General features: G+C 47.2%; 1 protein-coding gene across 1 annotated transcript in view; it reads right to left on the reverse strand.

Annotated features, from left to right (window-relative positions):
* LOC149328641 (uncharacterized) overlaps window positions 1-23,862 on the reverse strand; it is a 30,806-nt gene extending 6,944 nt beyond the window's left edge. The window contains exons 1-2 of the mRNA XM_089559044.1: window positions 23,796-23,862; window positions 12,419-12,592 (exon numbers count right to left, since the gene is read on the reverse strand). Coding sequence (XP_089415170.1) covers window positions 12,419-12,592; window positions 23,796-23,862 — 241 coding nt within the window. The remainder of the gene's footprint in view (window positions 1-12,418; window positions 12,593-23,795) is intronic.
* Window positions 23,863-25,627: the final 1,765 nt, after the last annotated feature.

Consider the following 25,627-nt stretch of genomic DNA (forward strand, 5'->3'; position numbering starts at 1 on the left):
GGCTGCGCCTGGCAGCGTCGTGGAAACCACACCTGTTGCGTATTTAAAACCGTCGATGCGTCAATGTCAAACCTTGCCCTATATTGTAACGCGGTGCGCAATTGAAGACGGTGACAGTGTGGCCCAACACACAGCGGTTCACCTGCAATCACTCAGCGTAAAATTGTTCCGCCTCTAATTCGGATCAGACAGGATCTTTCAACGAATTTGCGACCTTACCTGCGAACATTTTCGCGACGGCGCAACGCCTTTTCCCCGATTGCACGCAGGTGCAGAAATGAGACGTTGGGAGTAGTGAAGTGCAATTCAAAGAGCTGATGGACACATCTTTAGTCCCCTGTGTGGTATCCGGGCTTGTGTTTCAATGTAGTTTTCCCCTCGTTGAGGGTCAGTGACTGTGGCGATGTTAAGAGAGAGCAGGAAGAGACAGGAAAGAGTGTTGAGAGAGAGATTGCTGCTCCGATTGGGCATATGTCAGTTTAACTTATTGCAACACAAATGAAGACCATTGGGCCAGCGGGGTGCTTCTTACTACATTCTTACAGAAGAAAATGCAACAGCATTTTGAAAGTTGCCCACGTCTAAACATTTCAAATGAGCGCCCAAATTTTTGAAGCAAGCAGCCGCAGGAAATGAATTAAGGGGGGTCCAATTGGATTGGGTCCGGCTAAAGTGAGCTAGAAGGGGGTAGTGGGCTCGCTGGGGCTCTTTCCCTGACGCAGTATATGTTACACGCACGGGGTGGCGCCACCGGCGACTTCACTGTAGCGCTGTGCTGGTTGAGCAGCTTTCTCGCGGCAGTCTGGCTTGGAAAAACTCGCTGCCTTCAGTCACATTTGTTAGACTTGCATGGAGCAGGTAGACAGACGTCGAATATAATAATAAATAATGCTGCTGCCGGTAGCACACGATGAACTAACAGGTTACCGCGTTCGAACCGCAAACGCATTTCTGGCTCCTCTCCGGCGAACCTGCCGCAACGCAGATCAGAAACACGAATACACACCTGTATGAAAATGATTGCGGCGCCCAATAGCCCCGCTTTCTGAGGATTATTACTCACGGCTTCAAGTATACGAAGCGTGCAAGGACTAGCATATGTTCTTGGTATTTCTTTCACTACAGCTGTAGTTGTCAGCGCCGTTTCGTTGCGCGCATTTCTTTTGGCTCGTGAATTTGCTGCTCACACCGTTTCTGGAACAGAGCTACCTAAAGTTGTTGTGTTCAACATAGCTTAAAAGCTTGCAGCAGCGCTTGTCCAATGTAGATAATTTATCTCAAATAACTGTAATATGAAATGGCTATTAGCGCATATGCAGTTTTTACATTGACATGAAAACTGAATAGGAAAGAAGTGAGGCCGCACCATGGAGTTCTGAACACATGAAAACCACGATTTATAGGACGTGTATGGTTCATGAGCAGCGGCTCAACTTTAAATGTTTATCTTTTTCTCGCTTCCCTGATCCGCCAGCATTCCTTTCACAAACACACACAAAAAAAATGCAACCGTGTCGTTAGATAAAAACGTTAGCCGAGGGACGCGAGGCATGTTGTGGGCACCCGTTTTCTTGCGAGAGCCTTTCTTTTACAACTCTGAGTACATCCATGATGCTGTCCGAATGCAGCTCGATCGTTGCAGGAAAAACGTGAACATATTTTCTAGTTTGTTCATGTAGCTGTACAGCTGACCTGACGTTATACAGCAGTCTCTCATTTATTTATTTATTTATTTATTTATTTATTTATTTATTTATTTATTTATTTATTTATTTATTTATTTATTTGGTACCTGCATCGCCTTTCGGCATTACAGCAGGGGGGCACTTCATATTCAAAAAACAAGAAATCATGCACTCAACGCGTGAAAAAAAAGGCTTCATTAGGTAGAACATTAACAATATGTGGCGGCAAAGCATTCCATTCGCGAACTGTTAGCAGAAAAACGAATAACGGAGTACGCCACCTCTTAAGGGAAGTTCATAAAGCTTTAAGTAGTGGTCCCAATTCGCTTCGAGACATAGAAAGGCGGCTTCAAATATTTTGTTCCGTCTATACCACTCTTGGAATAGAAAATGTTATGTAAAAATTTCGATCACAGATTTCTGCTTCGAGTTTCCACTGAAGATTCCTTCTGGTTTCTGAAATAGTGTCGTGGAATAATATCCAAATACAAAAGCGGACTGCCCTAGCTGTTTTGTATTTTTTCCAATAAGTTCTTGTGTGTGCGGGTCCCAGCACACTGAGGCATATTCGAGTACCGTGCGGACGCGAGTAAAATATAGCTGTTCTTTGAGATGTTATGAAAGTTGGCTGAAATTTGGAAATGGTCGCGAAAAGTTGTAAGCCGAACAAGTTGAAAGCCTCCCTGCGGTGCCATGGTTAGTAGGCTTGTACAGGCTTCGCAATTCGTTTTCACTACACATTTTCTAGCAACTAGAAATGTAAAATATCAGTCTAGAATCACTTCTAGCTGTATGCTGGCTGTGGTCAGCAGATGTCGGTGCAGTAACTGGCTGACCTATTTACACTCGTAGCTGCATTTGTGCTTTCTTGATGTGACAGCGTGTCAGCACAAGTCTGTATATCTAGCAATGCGGCTAGCTCGCCCTGGTCACAGTTCCCCTGGCTTACTGTCTTGACAAGACCACTAAATGAAAGACATTATCTGTTGGGAGTGGGGCCGTCACTGCTACCTGATGACTGCCGGATAATACCAAATAGGTTTTCAAGGGGGTCCTGACTGGTTCTTGACGCCATCCAGTATTTGTATCCAACTTTCTGCGTCAGATAGGCTGAAGTACTGATTATGGCAACGCGCAAGACGCGAAGGCAAACAGCAGCGGCTGCAGCGGCGGCAGCGGCTCAAGCGCGCGTCAACGCACGCTCCTACAGTGAAGGCGGCGGTGGTGCCGCCTCGCGGTGGCGCGGAGAAGTAGAATCTGTTGACATAGACGGCGTCACCGCAATGCATGGCGCCGGCTGAGGAGTGAGCCCACTACCCCCTTCTAGCTCACTTTAGTCCGGCTATAGGAATTGGAGGGTATTAGTAGTGTTTTATATTATATTGTAGGTATGGACGCCTGGATTAAGGTAGAAGAGTGAATGCGGATAGTATAATAACATATGATAATATAGCTTGCCATAGCGGCACGCCCGCCGAAGAGAGGTCCCAGAACGCCGGGCAAGCACGAGAAGATTCGTTTTTCGTCGCTGCAGAGCTGAATGACGGCGGCGCGCCCTCCCGCACCCGTCTGACAGAGCGGCTCTCGAGAAATGTTTTGTGTACAGCTGACATCAATTTGTGTCGGTTGTTCTCCATACTTGGTGTTTCTGGACTTCGTTTCTTCGCTATCTGCTCCTGCACTGCCTTTGCCTCAGCCGCTTCGCTAGGCCTACCACCGCGCGGAGCTCGAGACACCGGCTGCCTTCGCCTCCCTTCGCCGGCCTGCCTTCCTTTCTTTAAGCCTCAGGCATGGATTTTTCCGCGCATGTACCGCCTCCATCGCCCCTTACGCCACCACCTCGTGAACCCGCGGTCTCCGCCCTCAAGCTCCCCGAATTCTGGACATCACTCGGAGCATTGCCTCCAGACCATGGAGGCCTTGTTCTATCGCCACCGCGTTCCTTCGCAGATTCATCGCAATTCATCGCCTTCCAGCCCCTCAGTTCCTCAGCGCAGCTGCTGGCGATTGATATGCACTTCTCATCGCTGCTAACGAGCCGGCAAGCAGCGCTGCTTACAGCTGTTATTAGCGCCCTTAAGACTCGCCGGCCGCGTTCCTCTTCTCATTCCCGCTTCACCATCCACAGTGCTCCTGGCAACCTTGCTCCGTCCCCCGGTATGCTCTGTTGGTACCGCCGCGGCTAGAGATATCGCGCACGCCAATGCCGCCAGCCCAGCGCCTACGCGGGAAACGGTGGAGCCGAACATTGAAGGCGACCGTTGTTCTTGGTTCAAGATCCAGCTGCCAAGTCACCGATCATGTTTCCAAATTCAGCTACCGTATTGACACCGTCGCCGAGATCTATGTCCTTCCTCCTACGTTGGCCGATCGACGCTGTCCTTCAGAATCGCCTTTTCTAACCGCAGTAAACAGATCGACCATACGGTCATAAGGTTACAAGTGGTTGATTCTTGACATCGGGCTCCGCCGTACCTTTCGCTGTGCATTCGGTGCGGATTTTTTATTTGTTTTATTTATTTATACAATACTGCAGGCCGTTAAGGTCCAAGCAGGAGTGTGATAAACACACAGAGAACTCCGACGACTTGCAGAAGACGACGCCAACAGCAGAATTCCGTAGAAGCGATGTAGTAAATACGGAGAATGAAAATAAAACAAGTCGCAACAAACAACAGATAATGGTTAACGATCAAGTACTTGTTAAACGGCGGAGAGCACATCTTCAGATGAAAACACAGGAGGGGTTAGGTTGTTCTATTCTGCTATAGTTCGAGGAAAGAGGGAATATTTAAAGTTATTGGTGCGGGCAAACAAAGGACATAATAATTTATGTGGATGGTAATGCCTTGTTGCTCTAGTTGTTGACGGTTTCATATACAATGAAGGGTCAGGACGGAACTGAGAATGGTAGAGTTTAAATAGGAATTTTATTCTTTCTAGCTTTCTCCAGTATTCTAAGGGTTTGATGTTGTTGATTCTCATTAATTCAGATGGGGAGTCATGTCGACGGTACCGGTTGTATATGAAGCGAAGTGCTGATCTTTGAATCCGTTCAAGTTTGCTAATGCCTTTTTATGCGAAGCATATTACTAGAGGTACACTACAGCCCTTCGCCGTGGTTACGCGCCGTGCACACCGCGTGGTACAGTGACGTCACACCACGTGAGATACCACGTGACACATGACGTCACGACAGAGGAAGACGGAGGTACACTACAGCCCTTCGCCGTGGTTACGCGCCGTGCACACCACGTGGTACAGTGACGTCACACCACGTGACATACCACGTGACACATGACGTCACGACAGAGGAAGACGGAGGTACACTACAGCCCTTCGCCGTGGTTACACGCCGTGCACACCACGTGGTACAGTGACGTCACACCACGTGACACATGACGTCCCGACAGAGAACATGGGGGTCTACCTCGCGCCGTCGCTGTGGTTGCACGCCGTGCAGACCACGTGGTACAGTGACGTCACACCACGTGACATACCACAAGACACATGACGTCACGACAGATCGCCGTCACGCGCTGGGAGAGGGAGAACGATGCCATCGCACAGACACCGGAATGTCCTCGAGCGGCATTCCCGCGCATTTCGAACGCGCGGCGAAGGACATGTATTACCAAGCCTAGCCATCAATATGCTTCGCATCTGACCAGGGTTAACCAAGTTAAGCCTGAGCCATTTTTTTACTGAAAGGTTCCCAAACCTCGCATGCATACTGTAATCTAGATTTGATCAGTGTGTTGTAGGCCAGAAGCTTTACATAGGAAGGGCAGTATTTGAGTCTGTGTCTTAACTGGCCGAGATTGTGGCGCGCCGAGGCGCAGGTATTGTCAACATGAGCGTACCAGCTTAAATGTTTTGTAATCTTTACGCCCAAATATTTAAAACAGTCATTTTGAGCTATGGGGTTCTGCTTGATAGTGTACTGGTGAGCAAGAGGAGACTTTTTGTTTCTGATACGCATGAAAACAGTTTTATCGAGATTTAGTTTCATATCCCAGCGATCACACCAATTGGAAACAACATTAAGACTTTCATTAAGCACAGCCTTATCATTACTATTTTTAACAGCCTTGAAGAGCAAGCAGTCATCCGCAAATAATCGAATACTGACGCTTTCATGTATGACGGAGATTAAGTCGTTTACATAAATTAAGGAAAGAAGAGGGCCTAGGACGCTGCCCTGCGGGACACCAGAATTTACAGAGAGGACGTCGGGATGGTGCCCTTCGAAATCAACGAATTGCTGGCGCTTATCAAGATATGACGATGCCCAGTCCACTACAGTTCGTGGCAAACCCAGCTCGTCAAGTTTGAATAGCAGACCGGAGTGAGTGACTTCATCGAATGCCTTGCTGAAGTCCAGGAATATAACGTCAATCTGACCGGAACTATCGAGAACAGAGGAAAAGGAATGAATTGTGGAAACTAGTTGTGTGGTTTCTATGACACTTTATGCTCCTTCGTGCAGGTCAGCGGTATCAGTCCAAGCGACAAGAGCGGTCGGCTTGCTGTGGCCCGAGAGGAAGTCGTGGAGTGGCTACAGGATAGAGGTGCAGCGAGGAATGAAGCGCCGAGAATAGTTGATGAGGAGAAGAAATTCGCGAAATTTTCGGGTGGTGGCGAGCCGAGGAAACTAACTGACGGCTGTAGCACGGGCTGGTAGCGAGCCAGTGCTTTGTGCGTTGACGCGATGACCGAGAAAATCCAGCTTTGCGACACCGAACTTGCTTTGGGAGCGCCTACCACAAGGCCAAAGCGGCAGAAATAGAGCTTGTGGGCCTCGGAAGTGGGACTGAAGACGAGGATGTCGTCAAGGGAGGCGAACAAGCACGTCAAACAGTGTAGGACTTGGTGGATTTTGGTGGAAGGACACACCTTTCATATCTATACTAACCAGACACTATACTAACCAGACATCTATTGTGATGGATAACGACTTGCGCCGTTCCGCTCGTTTGTAATACGTCGACCACTTAAACCCGCTCCTGTGTGCCTCTGTGGTACTGCCGAACTGTCTTTCATGCCCTTCATTCTTTGGCACATCCTGGAATTCGCGCCACCCAACTCTTCGTTACATCTCGTTACGTCTTGTCAGGCATCCTCGTCCACGTTCGCCGCTCGTCGCGAGCGTGGCTCCGCTTTTGAGAAGTTCAAAGCACATCGACACATTGGGACTCCTCTTGGCACCTTTCCCTCACTGGACGCCCGCTTCTGCTATAAGCAAGTCGATATTGTTGGTGTCCTTCCTTCCAGGGGGAAACACCGCTACCTACTCACCTGCACTGACCGGTTCACCAGATGGTCCGACGCGATGGCCTTTATGGACGTAATGGCAGAGTCGATCGGAAGAGTACTCATCACTCCCGTGATAAGGCGCTACGGTGTCCCTTCTATCATTGCAACAAACCATGCTCGTCTGTTCGACTTCATGTTATTGGCCAACCTAACTCGCCTCCACGGCGTCGATGACATCATGACGACCTCGTACCAACCGATTTCCAACAGTGTGATGGAACGTTTCGCCGGCAGTTGAAAGCTTTTTTTATGGTGTCGATTTTCCCTTGACCCTTTAAGAACCTACCCTTTGCGTTGCTTTGCCTCCGCACCGCATTCGCGATGACTCTTCCGCCTGTGCAAAGAGTTGAGATTCGTTACTACTTTTCGCGTCCCTGGCGAATTCTTCGAGCACTCGCCGCCCGCACCTGTGAGCGTTTCCGACAACACCTGCAGTCTATGCAGCGGTATGATCACTGTCGTTCTCACTCCCCCCCCCCCCTCTTGCTAATGACAGTACTCTCGCCGGGTCCACGTACCCCCCTCCCCCCCCCCCGGCCTTCAGCGGTACCTGCGCCGAGCGCCGAAGACGACACTGTGTGTCCACCCTTACGGCGCCATACGATGGTCTGTTCCAGGTGTTCCACCGTGCTGCTCAGTACTTCTCCTCATCAACGGCAGGGAGAATACCATCGGTGTAGATTGGCTAAAACCTGCGCATCTTAATTCCGACGTCATCGCTACATGTGCAGCTTCATCAGCTCCCGACATTGCCAGACCTTGCCGCATGTCGTTCCCGTCATCACTATCAGCTTTTCGCCATTCATCCCTTACGCATAGCTTCATCACTGAAAGGGGGCTCTGAAGCGGGCCATAGTGGTCGAGCCGCATAATACAAGGACACGGGCCAGCACGCCTGTCCAGCACGAGCAGATTCGATTTTTTCAGGCTCCATAGCGGAATGGCGGCGAAGCGCTGTCTCGCTCCCGGCTTACTGAGCGGGTTCCGACAAATACAATTCGAGCTGACCCGATAACAACTTATGTCATCTCTTCTCCACAATAATAAGGTGCTCGAAATTTTTGGACCTCACATTCTCAAAATTTGCTTTCCTGATGACGGCAGGACCCTCTAGACCAATCAGGGAATTTCGTTATAGAGAAGCCTGGAGGTTTTTTAAGAGGACAACCTAGATGCTAAGAAAAATTAAAAAAGCACTTGCAAGAAGGAAGCCACCGCCAGTACAAATGTTGTGTCGGTAGAGACTATTAAACACACTATCCCAGCAAAAAAATTAGGCAGTGGCTTAGCTCTGGTTGAGCCTAGATATACAAGCGAAAAGCTTCAGTTATACTTGGTTTGATGTCCGTCCACACACTGCCTGCACGGAGACGGAGGAGGAGACGGAAATCGGCGCGATTAAAACTGCCCGCAGGAATGCGGAGAAGAGGATTGCCGGCTGTGATGCGGGCAACACGTGGCTGCAACGAAAGGTCCAATGATGGGCGAGGAGGCGAAGCGCGCGGTTGTAGCGACAGCGAGGAGGCGACGCACTTGCGCAGTAGCGCGCGGTTGCACCAAAAGATCAGGCGACGGAGTCAGCGGCGGCGATGGCTGCGGCAGCGGCGAGGAGCGACCACATGCGTGGCTCGTGACGTCACTCGGTTTCGCGCATGCGTATAACTCACCAGTTCGCTCACGCGAATATCGGCTCTGGCCCGCGTAGTGAAGATTTTCGTTTCAAAACACAACGCCCGCAGTGACACGTCCATGCCGAGCGCGCAGCTGTGGCTTCGGGCGCCCGCGCAGCTGGCCGCCCGAGCGATTCGGAGGTTATTTGCTGGGCCTCCGCTCGAATCCGGGAATGAGCGCTGCCAATGCGGAGTATTTGCTCTGGGATTGATGCAAATGCTTCGTCAGTTTGCGAACAACAAGGAGTCATTTATCGCTTCTAAGTACAGCGCCAGAGAGAGCCGTTAAATGAATTTGGTTAGTATGACAGACAGATGAGTCTAGCATTCGTGAAAGTGTTTTCTGTGAACTATATAATCATGTTTATGTTCCTGATGTGTTTGTTTGGGCTTATTGAAAATGTAATAAGCAGCTGCATTTCAACTTGTGATTAACGAGTATCGTAATCGTCAATTAGCTGTGTCCTGTAAAAAATCTGATCGCTGAATTCCTATCATAGGAATTATGCACAGTTTTTTAAGACTCTTTTTTATGTTCTCCTACAATCTCCTCCAAGAAACTTTGTCAGTCTTTGTCTGCTGCGCTCAATGTGCCGGTATAACTAGCAAACTCCCCTTTCGCGAGAACTTGGTATCTGGTGCTTCACATTGTTGTCGGTGTTTGAAGACTTTCAACTCGAAATTCGCAGTTATTACCAAATTTAGTGTGAGCGAGTGCAACGGTAATCATGATCCTCGTCGAATTTCCAGTGCACCTTGAACTACAGCCTATCACCAGCCTTTTCTGGGAGAGCACAAGTTGGCCTTATTAGTATTTGTGATTTGGACGCCAGGCAGCTTCTTTGATTTTAAACTGACTGTCCTCTCCTCTACGTAACATCATCATTGTCATCACCATCAGCCTGACTGTTGTACAAACTGAGGGGTAAATGCCTCTCCCATATCTCTCCATAGAACCCTTTCCTGTGCCAGCTGCCGCCACCCAGTCCTTGCAAACTTCTTAATCACATCCACTCACATAACTTGTGCCGCCCGCTGGTACGCTTGCCTTCTACTGCAATGCAGTCGTTACCATTAGTCACTATTGGTTATTTTGCCTTCGCATTACATGCCGTGCCCAAGCCCATTTCTTCCACTTGATTTCGACTAAGAAGTTATGAAGCTCTGTTTGCTGCCTGACCTACTGTGCCCTCTTCCTGTGACGTGAGAGTCAACCGAGAGGCATAGCGGCATAGCAGGCAATCACCGCGCGGATGAGGTCGCGCGAACTGCTCACCACGACGGCGATTTTGTGTCGATCCCCATTTCAAGATCAGACGCAGCGGGCAGGCTTCGCGCACTTGCCCGGAACATCACTCTTGCCGCGTAGAATTTTTCAATTCACGTTTAAAATTATTGAACTCTGATCTGAAGCTTGGGCTTCCGTCCGGCCTACCACGACGTGATTAAACTTTACTGTGTCGCCTGTGGCTTGTGTAGCCTTCACCAACCATTACTCCTTTTTAATCGGTATGGCTGATGCTCTGCCTGTGTCATCTGCGGGTATGAGGAGACTGTCCCCCACATTATTTGTCGCTGCCCTACCTACAGCGCCGAAAGACAGTATCTCAGTCATGCGCTGGAGTGTCTAGATCCACGCCCACTGACGGAAATGAAGATTCTGAGCCACTGGCCGCGGCGATCGTTGTCGGTAAAGGCCTCGAAGGCACTCCTCCGCTTCTTGCGGTCTTTTGCCTGCATGATAAGCTGTGACTATTAGAAACGGTGTCTTTTCTTAGTGACTTCAGTTTTCTGCTACCCCCCTTGCTCTTTCTTTTTTTTATCTGCTCAGCCCTTTCCCCCCGTGTAGGGTAGCAAACCCATTATTCTTCCAGTTAATCTCCCTGCTTTTCCTCTTACTCCTCCTCCTTCCTGTCCGTACGGTTACACCTATCATTTGCCTTTCCATGGCTCAGTGCGTTGTCCTCGGCTTAAGTAAAACCCTTCTCTTAGTCTCCATGTTTCTACCTCATAGGTGAGTGCAGGCAATACATAGCAGTTATACTGCGTGTTTCAGCGAACACTTCAAAAAGTCCCCCCCCCCCCCCCCCCCCCGCTTCAGCCATCTGCTCCCTCGTGGAAAAACCTCCTGCGTCTTACTGTAAAACCAATTCCACGCCACATGTCTCCAACGATAAATCCCGGGCGGCGTGAAGCACTGGCGCAACATTTACCCGCACTGGGCCACGACACTTTCTATACCGATGCCCATACCCTCGAGCACCAAGTAGTTACTGCAGTAGTCGGCCCTCGAAGCACCTCCACAGATCTCCACACAGGAGTGCCCTCCTCAACCGGAGCAGACACTCTTGCCATAGCAGAGGCGATTACGCTTGACAACTACCTTTCCTCCACCATCACCATATGTGCAGACTCTCAGGCTGCCATACGCTCAATCGAATCTCAAAAACTCCCTTCCCATATCACCCCGCCGCAGTGGCTGAGTGGTTACGGCGCTCGGCTGCTGGCCCGAAAGACGCGGGTTCGATCCCGGCCGCGGCGGCTGAATTTCTTTGGAGGAGAAATTCTAGAGGCCCGTGTACTGTGCGATGTCAGTGCACGTAAAAGAACCCCAGGTGGTCGAAATTTCCGGAGCCCTCCACTACGGCGTCTCTCATAGCCTTAGTCGCTTTGGGACGTTAAACCCCATAAACCAACCAACCTTCCCATATCCTAGACACTTTGCTGCAATACCTAACAGCCCACCCTACGCTCCATGTCCGCCTTGAATGGATTCCTGGTCATCTAGGTATACCGAAGAATGAGCTTGCTCATGCTCTGGCCCGAGAAAAAATACCACCGGGCCCTCCGACTACCTGGCCAGCCCATTATAATCTCAAGGCAGACCGCGCTACACACCGACAGGACTGCCGCGAACACCTTCGCAATTTGCGGGACATGCGACCTTCCGTCATCCTTCCGTCACCCTCCCATTTCCTTTGCCGTGCCGATGCCACTCTAATTCGACAGGCACAGACTAACGCCCTTCTCTGCGAACTGTATTCCCACTATACCCCTCATGAGCGGGGAAAACCCGCCTGTCTCGTGTGCGGAGAACATCCCTCAAACATTCATACATATTGGTTATGCCCCCGCGCCACTAACTCTCCCACCGTACCTTCCTCGCATACCTTGCCTCCCTCCTTTCACCTCACGTGGGCACGAAGGACCGCTCCACCAACCCCTCTGCAGCACACCCTCGGGCCGCTCCTCGCCGCCCACATCCGACACATCCAAGGGACACGTGGCCCTACTCCGCCACCGCCGATAAATAACGCCCACCAAATGGGCAGCTAAGAAGGCTCGGACTTGAGCTGAAAAATAAAAGCTATCCCTCTCTCTCTCGAAAAGTTTTCAAAGATAGCTTTTTGGGGTTAAAAAATGCCTTTTCCCGCATAGTTTTACCAGCGTTGGTGGAGACAAGAAAACCGGTGAATAATAATTAACATTTTAACTAGTAGAGTTAAGCGACTAGTCGCAAATTGAGATTTGCAGTCGGTCGTTAGTAATAGTTGTTGGAATTTAGAAAACGCGAGTACCCTTGGCGCTGTGGCTCGGGAAAATTTGGCTTTTTAGACTTGTTACGGCTGCTTAAGGGGTTGCTTTGCTGTATGCTTTCGAAAGCGCATGTATTTTCGCATATGGGCATGTGAATAAGTACAGAACGATTTGAAGTAAAAAAAAAGTTAGTTGTGAGGACTAACTCACCAGGAGGACAAGTCACATTGCAGTTTTCTTCCGTTTCAAATGCGTTCTTGTGATCTGTGCAGACAAATCCAGCCTCGCACTTATTCCTTATTTGCATAAATCGCCACAGAAGCCTAACAGTAGTGCAGTTTTCCACAGTTGGTTCTTCGATGCAGCTGGAATTTCGAGCAGCACCTGCTAGAGATAGAGAACATAGACGAGACGAAAGAAAGTGTACAATGGAATCTTCTTTATCTATTAGCACTGCTGAACGGATTAATCGCGATGGACGCCCGTTCTTTATTGAGCCTACAAGTTTTGTTCTGTTTAGTGTCGTGGTTACCCAGTGTTATACCATTTTTATAAACAAAGTAGACGTATCCTTTACCCCTCGTGCCTTCTTTTCCGTCTGATCAAACGCAAATAGCCTTGGTTCTAAGTGTATATTATGAAGCTCTAACGGCGCCTTTGGGCTTGCTCCAACAGATAAAGACAAAGAGGTGGTTTTCAACTTGAAAATAATCCGTTCATATTGCGCTGGCCTAATTAGGGTTACAAGCTTGACTTCATCATAGCGCGCAGGAAACCAACAGGAACGGACAGGAAGACACTACAACTACGCGGGCTTCGACTATTTGATGGCCGCGCAACACCTACGTATGCAAATCACGGCCTAACTTAACAGAAAATAGGCGCACGGATGGATACGAATGCACAGCAATTGCGTAGATTTTGTTTACTCTAATTCCACACTCTGCACGTGGATATAGAAAAACGAGCAGTTATGCCTGAGCAGTATTTGTTTGTGCGATATGGAAAATTCGAGACCGGTTGACTCTGCGAAGTCGGCGCTGAGCTCAGAAATTTTCAATTTTTTTTTACATCTTATTGACATGAGAAATGCCTATGAAAAGCAAGTATATGTGCTGCGCACTAACTTTCGCAAATTTCGAAAAACTATCAGGCCTACAGGCTACAGGCATCACGCGTCATCGCTGTCATCGTGCTTCCGCATGCCGCATTCAACACTAAAAAGAGTAATACCATTTCGGGAACTCATGGGGATCGACAGCTGAGGTCAAGAAAATATTTTTTTTTTTGGGGGGGGGGGGAGTTGCGAATGAGGGGAAAAGTGAAGGGATGTCATAGCTTCCCTTTCTTTGTTTACTGTCCCGGTAAAATTCGATGGATAGCACACCTGCCGCGGGCAGGTGGGCAGGTAGTCGCACAGCCAGCTAGCCGTCGTGTTCGGAGGGCGGCCGAGTGATGCGCAATGTGGCGCTGTTTGGCTTGCTCGAACTGTCGGCACACCTGGAGCGCATTGTTGACCGTTACGTTTGCTTTGCTATGAAGTGTTGCTTCAGGTGCGTGTTTCGTTCCAGGTCATTTTATTGCGAAAACAATACTACTCGCACTTTCAAGCCTTCGCGTGACCCGGCCGTAGTTACGTTTGACCTTTAGCAGAGTGCGTATGGGCGACCAACTCGCTCCTTCCGATAGCACGGCTGCAGTTACGCCGTGCCGCGCACCTGTGGCGCTACTGCCGCTGTCACGTCATACCGGCTGTAGATTATGGGCGACCAACTCGCTCCTTCAGAGAGCCCGGCTGCAGTTACGGTGTGTGTTTGCCGCGCCGCGCACCTGTGGCGCTACTGCCGGTGTAACGTCATACCAGCTGTAGATTATGTTTTCTTTCTCTCAGTCGCAACAACATCAAAAACAAAATATAAAAAAAATACTGAAGACGTTTTGAGTCGTCGCGCAGCGGCGGCCGGCAGCCGCGCGTGACCTGCAGACGCGGCGCACCGCTTTTGAAGACGCTTTCAGTCGTCGTGCAGCGGCGGCCGGTAGCCACGCGTGACCTGTAGACGCGGCGCACCGCTTTTGAAGACGCTTTCAGTCGTCGTGCAGCGGCGGCCGGTAGCCACGCGTGACCTGTAGACGCGGCGCACTGCGTTCCTTCACTTGGAGGCGCTCCCTTTTTTATTCCTGCTTGTTTGTTTTGTTTTATTACTTTTTACTTTAATTTTTGTTGCTCATTACGGCTGTCTTGTGTATTTTAGTTTATTTTGCGCAGAACCATTTCCCTAGCCGCACGGCATCGGTCCAAATATTTTTGATAGAGTTTCGTGCAGGTTTGAAAACAACGACTGATTTGACTTTGAATTCATTCACTTCAGAAAGTGTAAGCGTCGCCATATCCAAAAATTTTGGACAAAATCACTTTTAAGCGCGAAACCGTTCACGAACGCAATTTTTCTATATATTACAAGTTTTCACTCTAACGATCAATATATCCGCAGATCACCCGGCGCCAATTGTGCATTTTTTTTTCTATGAAAGTTGTTCCCATCGTCAAAGGAGCTGCCCACTGGTTTTCTATCGCAATCTTAACTGTTCTACGCAGTTGGTGAAAAAACTTTAAAAGGAAGACTTCGATACATATCAGGAGAATGGACCATTACCTTCGATATTTCGATAAGGGTATCTTACAATTTTCACACTGTCGAAATTTTTTTCAGGGAAAGTTGGCCATGAGGCAATCCCCTCCAGGACATGGCCCACTTTATGGGTCTACCTCAGGGCGGCGTCCGCATTGTGGCACAAAGCTAGGGCATGCTGGGTGTAAGATAGCAAGGACTATGCGGAAGACTAGGTTCACGAGGCTAGACCAGCTTCAGTAGCGAGCTTGCATTCAATTGTTTGTTCAGGCGAGTCTTGGAGCTTCTGCTCAATGATGCGCCAGCAGGTCAAGTCGTCCTCATGAGTTTTGAAGGAGACGCGAGCGGTGCTAACCAACTATAAAATAACTTAATCTAGTATGACCGTAGAGCCCCATTCCAGCGGTTGTGTTTGATCATGCGCTCATACATGGCAAGCCAGTTGTCGATGTCGTCAATGCACAATATGGCGTCCGGGTAGCGGGGTTGTGCCATGGCGGCAGTCGGTATTGAAATATGCACTGTAGAAGGGGCTTCGTCGGTCCGCATTGTGCTTCTCTCATTACGACGACCAATTCGATGATCTTGGATGTGATCGGATGGTGCTAGCCAATACCTCCACAAAGTATTATGTAGAATTACTTAAGAGACAGAGTGTAGTGTGCAGAATAATTGAAAGTCAATGTGGGACAAAGCTCTGAGCATAACTCTCAGTGGCCGGATCCCGCTCACTGCATTAATGTGCACTTCATTTAAATGCAAGACGTGGAACACCGAGATATTTATGAGGAACACAAGACCATTCTTTACCGGCATAACGGAGTGATGTTGAGGCCCATGAACTGAAGCACAAGCCACAACTTTTGGAGCGATTCATCTGTGCGCCAGAGACGATGCCAAAGTGTTCTATTCTCGATGCATCTTTGTCAATGCAGTGCTTGTCAATGTAGAAAAGAGGAAAATCATCAGCACATTCAAGCACTTTAACTTCACTGCCGAAAACAGAGAAGATATGAATACTACCGTTACATAGAACAGTCAAACAAAGCGGCTCCAGATATAGGGCAAAACGCAGCGGGGATGTCGGGCAGCCTTGCCTCATAGAATAGCGGATTGGCACATGGTTTCACAAATGACCATTAAAAATTAAGCGGGTAAAACAATTGCTGCAGCAAATTTTCTCCACTTGAAGTAAAGTGCACCAATATTTGCTGTTCGAGAAGAGAAAACAGGAATGAATTGCGAAAAGGGTCGAACGCCTTAGCGAGATCGATCTGAGGCAAAGCAAGTTGATCTTGAGAGCTGGAGCAAGTTTAGAGGATTGTATGCGCAATGTGTACATTACTTTGGTTTGGTTTATTGCGGCGTAATGTCCCAAAGCGACTCAGGCTATGAGGTATGCCGAAGTGAAGGGCTCCGAAAATTTCGACCACATGGGGTTCTTTAACGTGCACTGACATCGCACAGTACGTGGGCCTCTAAGATTTCGCCTCCATTGAAATTCGGCAACCGCGGCCGGTATCGAACCCCCATCTTTTCGGTCAGCAGCCGAGTGCCATAATCCCTGAGCCACCGCAGCGGCGTGTGTAAATTACTTTGAATTGAACGGCCTCTCAAACCTCATGTCCGGTGAAGACCACTGATACGACATTGCGAATTTTAGGCCATTTTTCAAAGCTTTAGCATAAATTTTGCAATTCACATTTGCCATCATGATGGGCCTGTAATCCTATACTGACCGTAGTTTTTATTTACCAGTACTTTTAGGAATTACGACTGTGTGACTCCTTGTAAAAGACTGCGGAAGAGCCTCCAAATTGAAATCCATCATTATGACCTGCTGAAGAATAGGAATTTGAATGGATTTAAATGTTTTAAAAATTCACTCGAAATCCCGTCACAACCAGGCATTTTTATGAGCGGTAAGGGATCGATTGATAGTTGTAACTCCTGATGAGTGAAAGAGCCGCTAATAAAGGAACAGTCCTCTTCTAATAAAGGCGTCACCAGTGATGTGAAGCGCGCCATAATATCCGAATTTTGTGTATCAGAAGTACCACTACACAACGCCGTGTAGTAATCCACGAATACGGACATTACTTCGCCAGCACCTGTCACTATAGTCCCACTGGACATCATTCCCAGAATCTGCTTTTCAAAGCGTGTCGTGTCGTGTGTTCACAGTGCAATTTACGCTTGGTACGAGATCTGACTAGGGCTCCACTGCATCGTTCCGCTTCATGCCTTTGTAACTCACTTTTGACACCAGCGATTTCATCCGCATATAAGCCAGGTGTTTTACATTCCAATTCATACACATCGCACTACCTTTATTTAAGTGCCTCTTCCTGATGCTTCTTGTGAAATGACTTAACAGAGCCGATTTGCATAGCTATCGCACGTACTGCCGGCATGAACCTTTCTTATGCGGCAAACAAGGGGAGGCTGCCAGAAAAACAGAACAGCAGCTGCGAGCGCACAAGAATAACAAACTCTTGGTCATTCACCAGAGCGATGAGTTTAACTTTCTAAGCGCCCACTGCGGCCTAAACTGTGACCTGTCCTTGCCACCGAGCCGTGCTACTACCACACAATGATCAGAAAACAAAACCAGTATAGTTTCAAGTACAAGCTCATGAGAAACTTGTGCACGAGATGCATAAATCCTATCTAGGCAATCGTGAGACTGCCCCTGAATGCGCGTGAATGATCGAAAACCAAAGCATGAAGCTCCTGCATCCATAAGCACTGCATCAATAAGCCTCGCATCTTCTGTAACCAACAAGCAAACATCACCGTTCCTGTCCCTGCGGTCATCAGGACCGACGTGATCAATCGGGTCACAAATGCAATTGAAAATGCCCATTAGCATGACGTATCGGTCACAGTCAAGTAATTTAGCCATACCTTCAAACTGTCTAATGCGCCGGGCTACGATATTGAACGCATAAACATTTATCAGTCGCCGTGGCTTCCCATCAAGCAAACAATCGCTGCTAATGCACCGGCTCTCGGCGTAGCTGTTATAAATTTCGGCAGAACAAAGGAACGTGTTTCACAAAAATAGGACAGCAACCCGCCGACAAGCCGACAGCATGAGTCACCAGAGCGTTAAAATCTGCCAGAAAGGGCTGTTGTTCCTTTCGGGTCTCCTCTTCACTCTCAGTGTTTGTCTTTTGGACAGCCACAGCATCTATAGACGCCTGCTTTGCATAAGTTGGCGGAGTTGTATCGGCCGCTGGCGAGACCTTAGGCATCGCAAGTTCAGCATCGGGAATACTAATTCTTGCGAGTACGCCATGGTGATGACATTATTCTGTTTACAATTCCATGCCATAAAGGGCCGCTGCTTCAAACGTGTTAGAGGGGCACCAAGTGTTGTAATTTTGATTCCTGACTGGTAATCGATAACATGATTGGTAATTGTGATTGCAATCAATGAACGCGATTGGTAATGTCATAGCGGATAGGTGGCTTGTAGGAATTGCGAAACAGAAAGAATGAAAATGGAAAAAAAGAAGGAAACGCACTATCGCGTCTATACATAAAGCGGAGCTTAAACATTCTCCTAATTTTTTTTAGTTTATTTATTTATTTATTTATTTCACATACTTTCAGGGCCCGAAGGCATTACAGAAAGGAGTGGTACAACAAAAAAAATACAGTGCATAGTTATACAAAACAAGTTATATGATGGCAGAAAACACAGTTTTCTTGAAGTTCTCAACATCAGTAATGGCAGCGATGGAGGGAGGAAGGTCGTTCCAGTCAACTCTGGTTTTAGGAATAAAAGAATCATGACACAATTTGGTTCTCGAAAATGGAACACCGACTTTAAATATATGATCGGAACGGGATGAAATGTATGAAGGGCTCGAAAAAAGATGATCCTTTAACAGGGGGTTATGGTGATACAGTCTGTGGAAAATACATAGTCGAAAACACTTCCGGCGCGAAGAAAGGTCTGGTAAGGCAAGTGTGTTTTTCATAGAAGTAATGCTGGCGTAACGGGAATAGTTAGTTAAGATGAAACGTGCTGCACGATTTTGAATGGATTCTAGTGTGTTTATCAGTGTGATTATATTAGGATCCCAAACTGCAGATGCATATTCTAACTTTGGTCGTACTAATGTTTTATAAAGGGTTAGTTTTATCGGCAGAGGCGCGGTAGAGAAATTTCGGCGCAAGTATCCAAGAGTCCTGTTGGCGTTATTTGCGACATGTTCGACGTGTCTATGCCATGATAAGTTACGTGAGATATGAACACCTAGGTATTTGTAGGAGTTAACTGATTCAAGTGGAATGTCGTGAAGAACATAAGTACGCTTTTTATCAGTGATGTTAGTGCGACGTGACACATGCATCGTTTTACATTTATTAACGTTTAGTCGCATGCACCACTTATCACACCAGTTAGATACGCTTGTGAGATCATCCTGAAAATAAATAGAATCAGTTTGGTTAGATATTTTGTGATAGATGACGCAGTCGTCTGCGAAAAGCCTGATAGAAGAATGAGAAATGCATTCAGGAATATCGTTAATGTAAATTAGGAAGAGAAGAGGTCCCAGTACCGACCCTTGTGGTACACCGGATGTCACAGAGGTGTGAGAGGAGGAACAGCCGTTAGCAGAGACATATTGAGTTCGATTCGATAAGAAGCTTTTAATCCAGTTCAGTACGTTAGGGTCAATGTTAAGCATGCTAAGCTTAAGAATTAGGAGATCGTGGGAAACAGTATCAAAAGCTTTCGCGAAGTCCAAAAACACACAGTCTACATCAATGTTCAAGTCAGTGTAAGCAAAAAGGTCATTAGTAAAACATACAAGCTGTGTTTCACATGAAAATGTCTTCCTGAAACCGTGTTGTTCAGAAGGAATTAGACTCAAGGAAATCAATCAGATGAGAGTATATGATATGCTCCAAAATTTTACATGGTATACTTGTGAGTGATATAGGACGATAGTTATCGGGAAAATGAGTGTTACCTGATTTTGGTACTGGAACAACCTTGCCAACCCTCCAATCGCCTGGAAGTACTGAGGAACAGAGTGACTGGGAAAAAAGCATTGAAAGCATAATAGAAGAGTAGGGTTCAGAGAGTTTCAGCATTTTAGAGCTGATTGCATCGTCACCGGGCGAAGAAGACATTTTCAAGTTTTCAACCAACTTTTGCACACCGACCCAGTCAATACTGATAGGGTCCATTGGCAAATAAGAGAAAGTAGTTACAGACGGTAAAATATTAGCACTTTTCTGGAAAACGGAAGCAAACACATCATTTAAAACGGAACAACACTGGTTCGGAGGAATGGAAATATTGTCAGAACGGCTTAGTTGAATTACCTTATCTTCTTTGCCCCCAACAATATTCCAGAATTTATGCGGATTAGATTGCAGAAGTGATGGGAGGGTGTTGTCAAAATGTTCTGTTTAGCATCTTTAACAGCCATTAAATATTCAGCATGAATGCGATGATATGCTGCCCAGCGTTCAGGAAGGTTAGATGCTTTAGCGCGACGAAAAATACGCTTCTTTTTGTTGTTAGGAGAAGGTAAGTGACGCCAACCAAGTAAAATACAGGAAAAACACGACGTTTCGGGACCGGCTCGGCCCCTTCTTCACGGTGTGACTACGGGCGAGCGCAGCTTGGCTTTTTAAGCCCCTGTGTGGAGGACCTGCGGGTCAATGGCCGCATCCCATGGACGTAGGATGAGGGGAGAGTCCCCAGGGAACGATTAACATTCTCTCGTGTTTGCTGTATGTGCCACGACTCGAGTAGAAGCCTCCTGCGTGGGTTAGCTTCCGTTTCCAATACAATGGTGCTGTCGAAGTCAATTGGGTGGTCACACCCTTCACAGTGTTCGGCCACGGCGCTGCGTTGACGATTCATGTGACGGACGTCCGCTTTGTGTTGGTTCATCCTTTCCGCGAAGTTCTTCGTTTCCCCTATGTACGACGCCGGGCAGACGGAACACGGAATTTTGTACACGACGCCCTGGGCCTTTTCTCTGGGCTGCCGGTTTTTTGGGCGGGGGAGAAGGCGACCGATAGTGCTGGTCGGTTTGTGCGTTGTCAGCACCCCTTCTTTTCCGAGAATGCGACCGAGCGTCTCGCTCACGCCTCTCACGTAGGGGATGCAAACACGTTTCCGCTTCTGGCATGCGTCTGAGGAAATAATAGACCGGATTTTGTTTTGCCTTTCTTGTTTCCTGATAATGCGCCGGATGAATGAGCTTGGGTAGCCGTTCTTTTGGAGGTCAGAAATGACTCGGTTCTTCTCCTTCCTTTTATCTTCACTTGAGGAACATATGGAGTCGGCTCTCTTCAGTAATGACGTCACGACAGATGCTTTGTGCGGGATGGGATGGTTCGAATCGAAATGTAGGTACCGTCCTGTGTGGGTTGGCTTCCTGTGCACCGAGGACTGCAGGCCTTTGTCGTGCCTTGTAAGTAGGACATCCAGAAAAGGCAGGCGTAGGGTTTTGGTAAACCACGGAGAGGTAGTATTTGAGACAATCCTAATTTTAGGTACGTATCTATCTATTAATTCTATCAGTTTATTTTTGTACAAGGACCAGTTTTCTTCAATAGTAAGTTCGGAAAAGTTCTCAGTGTAGTCGGCAATGAATGATTCTAGTTCAGCTGTGATGGACGTGGTATCGGCGGCATTGTAATCACATATGGTCTTAACTATTTTCTTAGGACGAACATTCTTCCTAATTGTGAAGTGAAGCAGTGAGTGGTCACTCAGTCCTTCTAGGTACGTTGGCGGAGAGACCAAATCTGGAGCTGTAGTAAAACAGAGGTCTAAAATATTAGACGATGTGCTGGTGGTACGTGTGGGTTTGTTAATTAGCTGGGTTAGATTAAAATCGGCGCAGGTTAATGAAGTACCTGGCGACGACAACTGTCACCGCACTTTGTGTCCACCTGGCTGAATTACTTATGTGCAAAGGCCGATTTCACGTACCTCTCAGTGCTTAATTGTGGGAAAACTGTTAAGGTTAATTTTTTCACACTATATATCGGGACGCTTTAAGCCACGTGATCGATTTCTGTATGGTCTAGTGAATTTCGGAAATTCAGTTTGAAATGCTTTAGCATTCTTGCTCATAATGTTTTAAGCTGAGAAGCGCTGTTTTGTTCATACTAAGAAAAGAGAAAAATTTAAAAAGGGGAAGGGAGATGACATGTGCCGGAATAGAACAACGGGCGTTAGAACAGTTTGCTTAAGAATATATAAGAAAGCAGGCCCTAAAAGAGAGAATCGATGCGCCGTGAGAGGATGTTAACGGCGGTTGATGGCCAGAGCTGGGCTCTATAAACTATTGCGCTCCGGAAAATCTTTTAAACCACTCTTTAAACGGGAAGAAGCGGCAGAACGGTCAGCACACTCATAAGAAGGTAAGCCACATTGAACTACATATGCATAGGCGAACGCGACCAGACAGCAGTGGCTTATTCGCTACTTCCACTGGCACTCAGTCCAAGCAGAGCATCTGTCGGCAGGAGAACGGACCAAAAGGAAGCTGCTAGAAAAGTTCGTCGCGGCTAATTAAAAATTTCAAAATTGTTTCCCGAACAATTGTTTCAGAGTGGTGGACGCCGTAAGCAACGACTTGTCTAGCACTCAAAAGTGAGTGTTAAAGACTAGTGCTTCTAGTGCCTCTATAAGCGAAGCTTGCTGATGACACCGGAGTTCTAGGGTGTCTTGGCAATGTGGTCGGGACGGTGTAAGCTTGAGGAGTGCGGAGTTCACTTGATAGAAAAGGAAACAGAAAAAATTTACAGGCTATTTACCTCCCTTTGATGTTCAGCTTAAAATAAACGGAGATATGGTTCGACTGTGTTCGTGGGCACTAAAGGAAACGGTGATTTGGCGTTGACAGTGTTGTGTGTCGATGGCGCGCTCATTGTCAGTACACTCCAAATGGACCGACAAGCCAGAAGCGGCAAACAATTTTGGGTGTGCTGAGGTTAACGCGACAGGTTGGCTTTATGGTTAAAGAAAGAACAAGAAATTTCCTTTCACCAACGACGACACACGCCGTCTTGGCAGCAGCCTGTAACGATGCTGACAGGCGAACATGGACAACAAAAACACTGCATAAATTACATTTCTATCTTGAAAAATAAACACAAGGGAATTAATACGTGGTCGCGCGCAATAACATGCTGTAAACCATCGCAGCCCCTGAAAAAAAATTTGAGGGGGCACTTCGATGCGATAAGGCGGCAGCTTTTCCCACAACGCTCTCCAGAGTCCTTACGCTAGACCAGAAGAACTGCACATCCGTTGGTAGGAAATTTATTTTCGGGAGAGCATGGACTGGTTTCTTGCAATCCAAAAAGCAGCTGCGGAGCCCCCCGAGTGGCTCTCAAGACTAGAGCCGTTGTGTATGTTGCGGGAATTTTAAGCTGACGAAGCCAGTCTCGTGCTGGCTGACCACGACAGTGTCGTATGTATATAGCGTTATGTGTATTTTTGTTGTGCAATGTCATGAGCCAAAGCCAGGCAATAAAGGAAAAATAAAGTCGGCTTAGCATAGTGGTTAGCACACTCACCTACGGAACGGAAGGATGGTGGTTCGATTCTCGCCGTGCACAAAATTTTTGGATTTATTTCGGTTAATGACTAGTTAGTCATGGCTCGTGACTAGTAATGACTAATTATGAGTTTCATTCAGGTGTAATGAACGGTGGAACGTACGAACAGAGTCATGGCCGCGAGTATGTGCCAATAAAGGCTTTCGCCTTAATAAAGATTTGTTTCCTGCAGTGAATTGTCTCTCTGACCCCAGTGCATTCAACGGCCGCCAGCACAGCAATTTTAGCGCCCATTTCCTGATTCGACATCCCATTCGTAAGGGAATAAAGGGAAGCAACAGCATCACAAATCGGCATAAAATTTGCAGCCAAAGACTAATTTCGCGTAATTCGAACACGCAACTTACCTCTCGCGTAGTACAGAGCGCTGCCGTATGCTACCAGAATTCCAACTATGGTGCGTAACCTCGACATCCCTGTTGTCATATCAACAACGCTGTCAGCATGATATCGTTCCCTGGCGTAATTCAAGCAACTTCGTCGCCGCCTATTCAAACAAAGCAGCAGCCGTACTAAGCAACTGGTGTTGAAAAGCCTTATGTCTGTTTTTTTTTTTCATTTCCACAACTTTTAACCAGCGAAATTATTCTCACACAGACAACAAAAGCTGGCTGCACAATCAAAAACCCTTGGGGTTTCGGCTCTCGAATGACGCGGCATCGTTTTTGACCTAACGCCGATTGTCAGCGGCGATCGCTTTACGAAGACTTCCACTCAAGCGGCATTGTTCTCCTTGGCGGTGACGACACTACGGCAGGTTGACGGACGAATACTGAGGCCGCAAGCTGTTTGTTTCGTCAATATTTCAATAGGGGGCAAAAATGAAAAGAATAATGGGTGGTTATAATAATATGCACATATTTCATTCTGTCATAAGCTCCACGGCCGAGGTTGTCGGCCTTACTGAATTTAAACATGACTAAGAGCTTTCTGTCATAGTGACGTATCAACCGCTTTGCTCGTAGTGTTGCGGAACTTAAGGGAAATAACCGGAGACGACGCGAGCTTTTTGTATTTGCGACCTTAGTGGAGCACGGCAGCAAGTTTGGCAACTGCAGTGAGGCCCGCTTTAGAACTTGATACAAGTTTACTAAAATTAGCATTCCATCCCTGGTGTTAGTTGATCTCCGTGTCACGTTAATCTCAGATTTGTCTAGCGTTATGTATAGTAAGAAAAAAAGAGGAAATAAGGAAAGAAAGGAGTGAAGAAAGGAAGAAATAAATAAATAAATAAACAGCTAACTTGGAAGCACGCGCTATACTTTCCAAAGTTATTTAAAGCGCTTTTGCATACTGTTGACACTTAAAATACTCTAAGTACGGCAGCAAATATACGTTCACACATATTAATCACCTGTTGTCAATTATATTCTTTTTCACTAGGTTTTAAAAACAGCACAGTGGGGCGTATTTAATGAAAACATTTTCATTCGATTTGAAAAGTAATGTTCCCTCTGTAACTTGGACATTAGTGAAAACAACCTCCAGACAGTAGTCCATGGTAGAGAGAGGGTGTGGTAGATGGTCCTTGGCGATCACTAAATGAACAAGGGAGGGGAAAACCTCAGGTTGCTTGAGCCAACGTTTCGACAAGGGTACTTGTCAGTAGTAAAACATACAATACTGCGGCTTAGAGAATCGTTTGTGGCATTTAAATGCATTTACGGCATATTTAGCAAAGTTATATTGATATTTTAAACTGTTACATAGATCTACTACTCCTGATCTCAGGAGAGCACAGCCATCCTCGTCCGTGTACTTCATGTTCTTCAGCTGACAGCAAAACTTTACACTATTGGGGTGTACCGAACAATATTTTTCTCCCCCTACCATAGAAGCCGACTGCCTAATTTACAACTAATCCGAACCTTTGAATGCTAATCCAAAACGAGATTTGCGCTCTTTTTCCCGCTAGCGTACTCTCGCTAAATTGTACCCGCTATTTCAGTGTTGTAAGTTTAGTTGCAATCCTTGGGTTCGTTGCGCATTAGGGCTGATACTGTGAAACATTGTATCGGATTAGAAATTCATGAGCTAAATCCTACTAGTGGTAGTTGATTATGCGGCAGAATAGAGGTCTCAGCGGTGAAGAGGCTGGCGGGAACCGTCCGGTGTTGTCTAGAAAAAAAAAATGACGGTAGATTTCCGTAGTCAGGCCAAATGCGAATCAGGTGCGCCA

Source organism: Amblyomma mixtum, chromosome 9, assembly GCF_055824585.1.
Source record: "Amblyomma mixtum isolate Tamu chromosome 9, ASM5582458v1, whole genome shotgun sequence".
Classification (NCBI taxonomy): Eukaryota; Metazoa; Arthropoda; class Arachnida; order Ixodida; family Ixodidae; genus Amblyomma; species Amblyomma mixtum.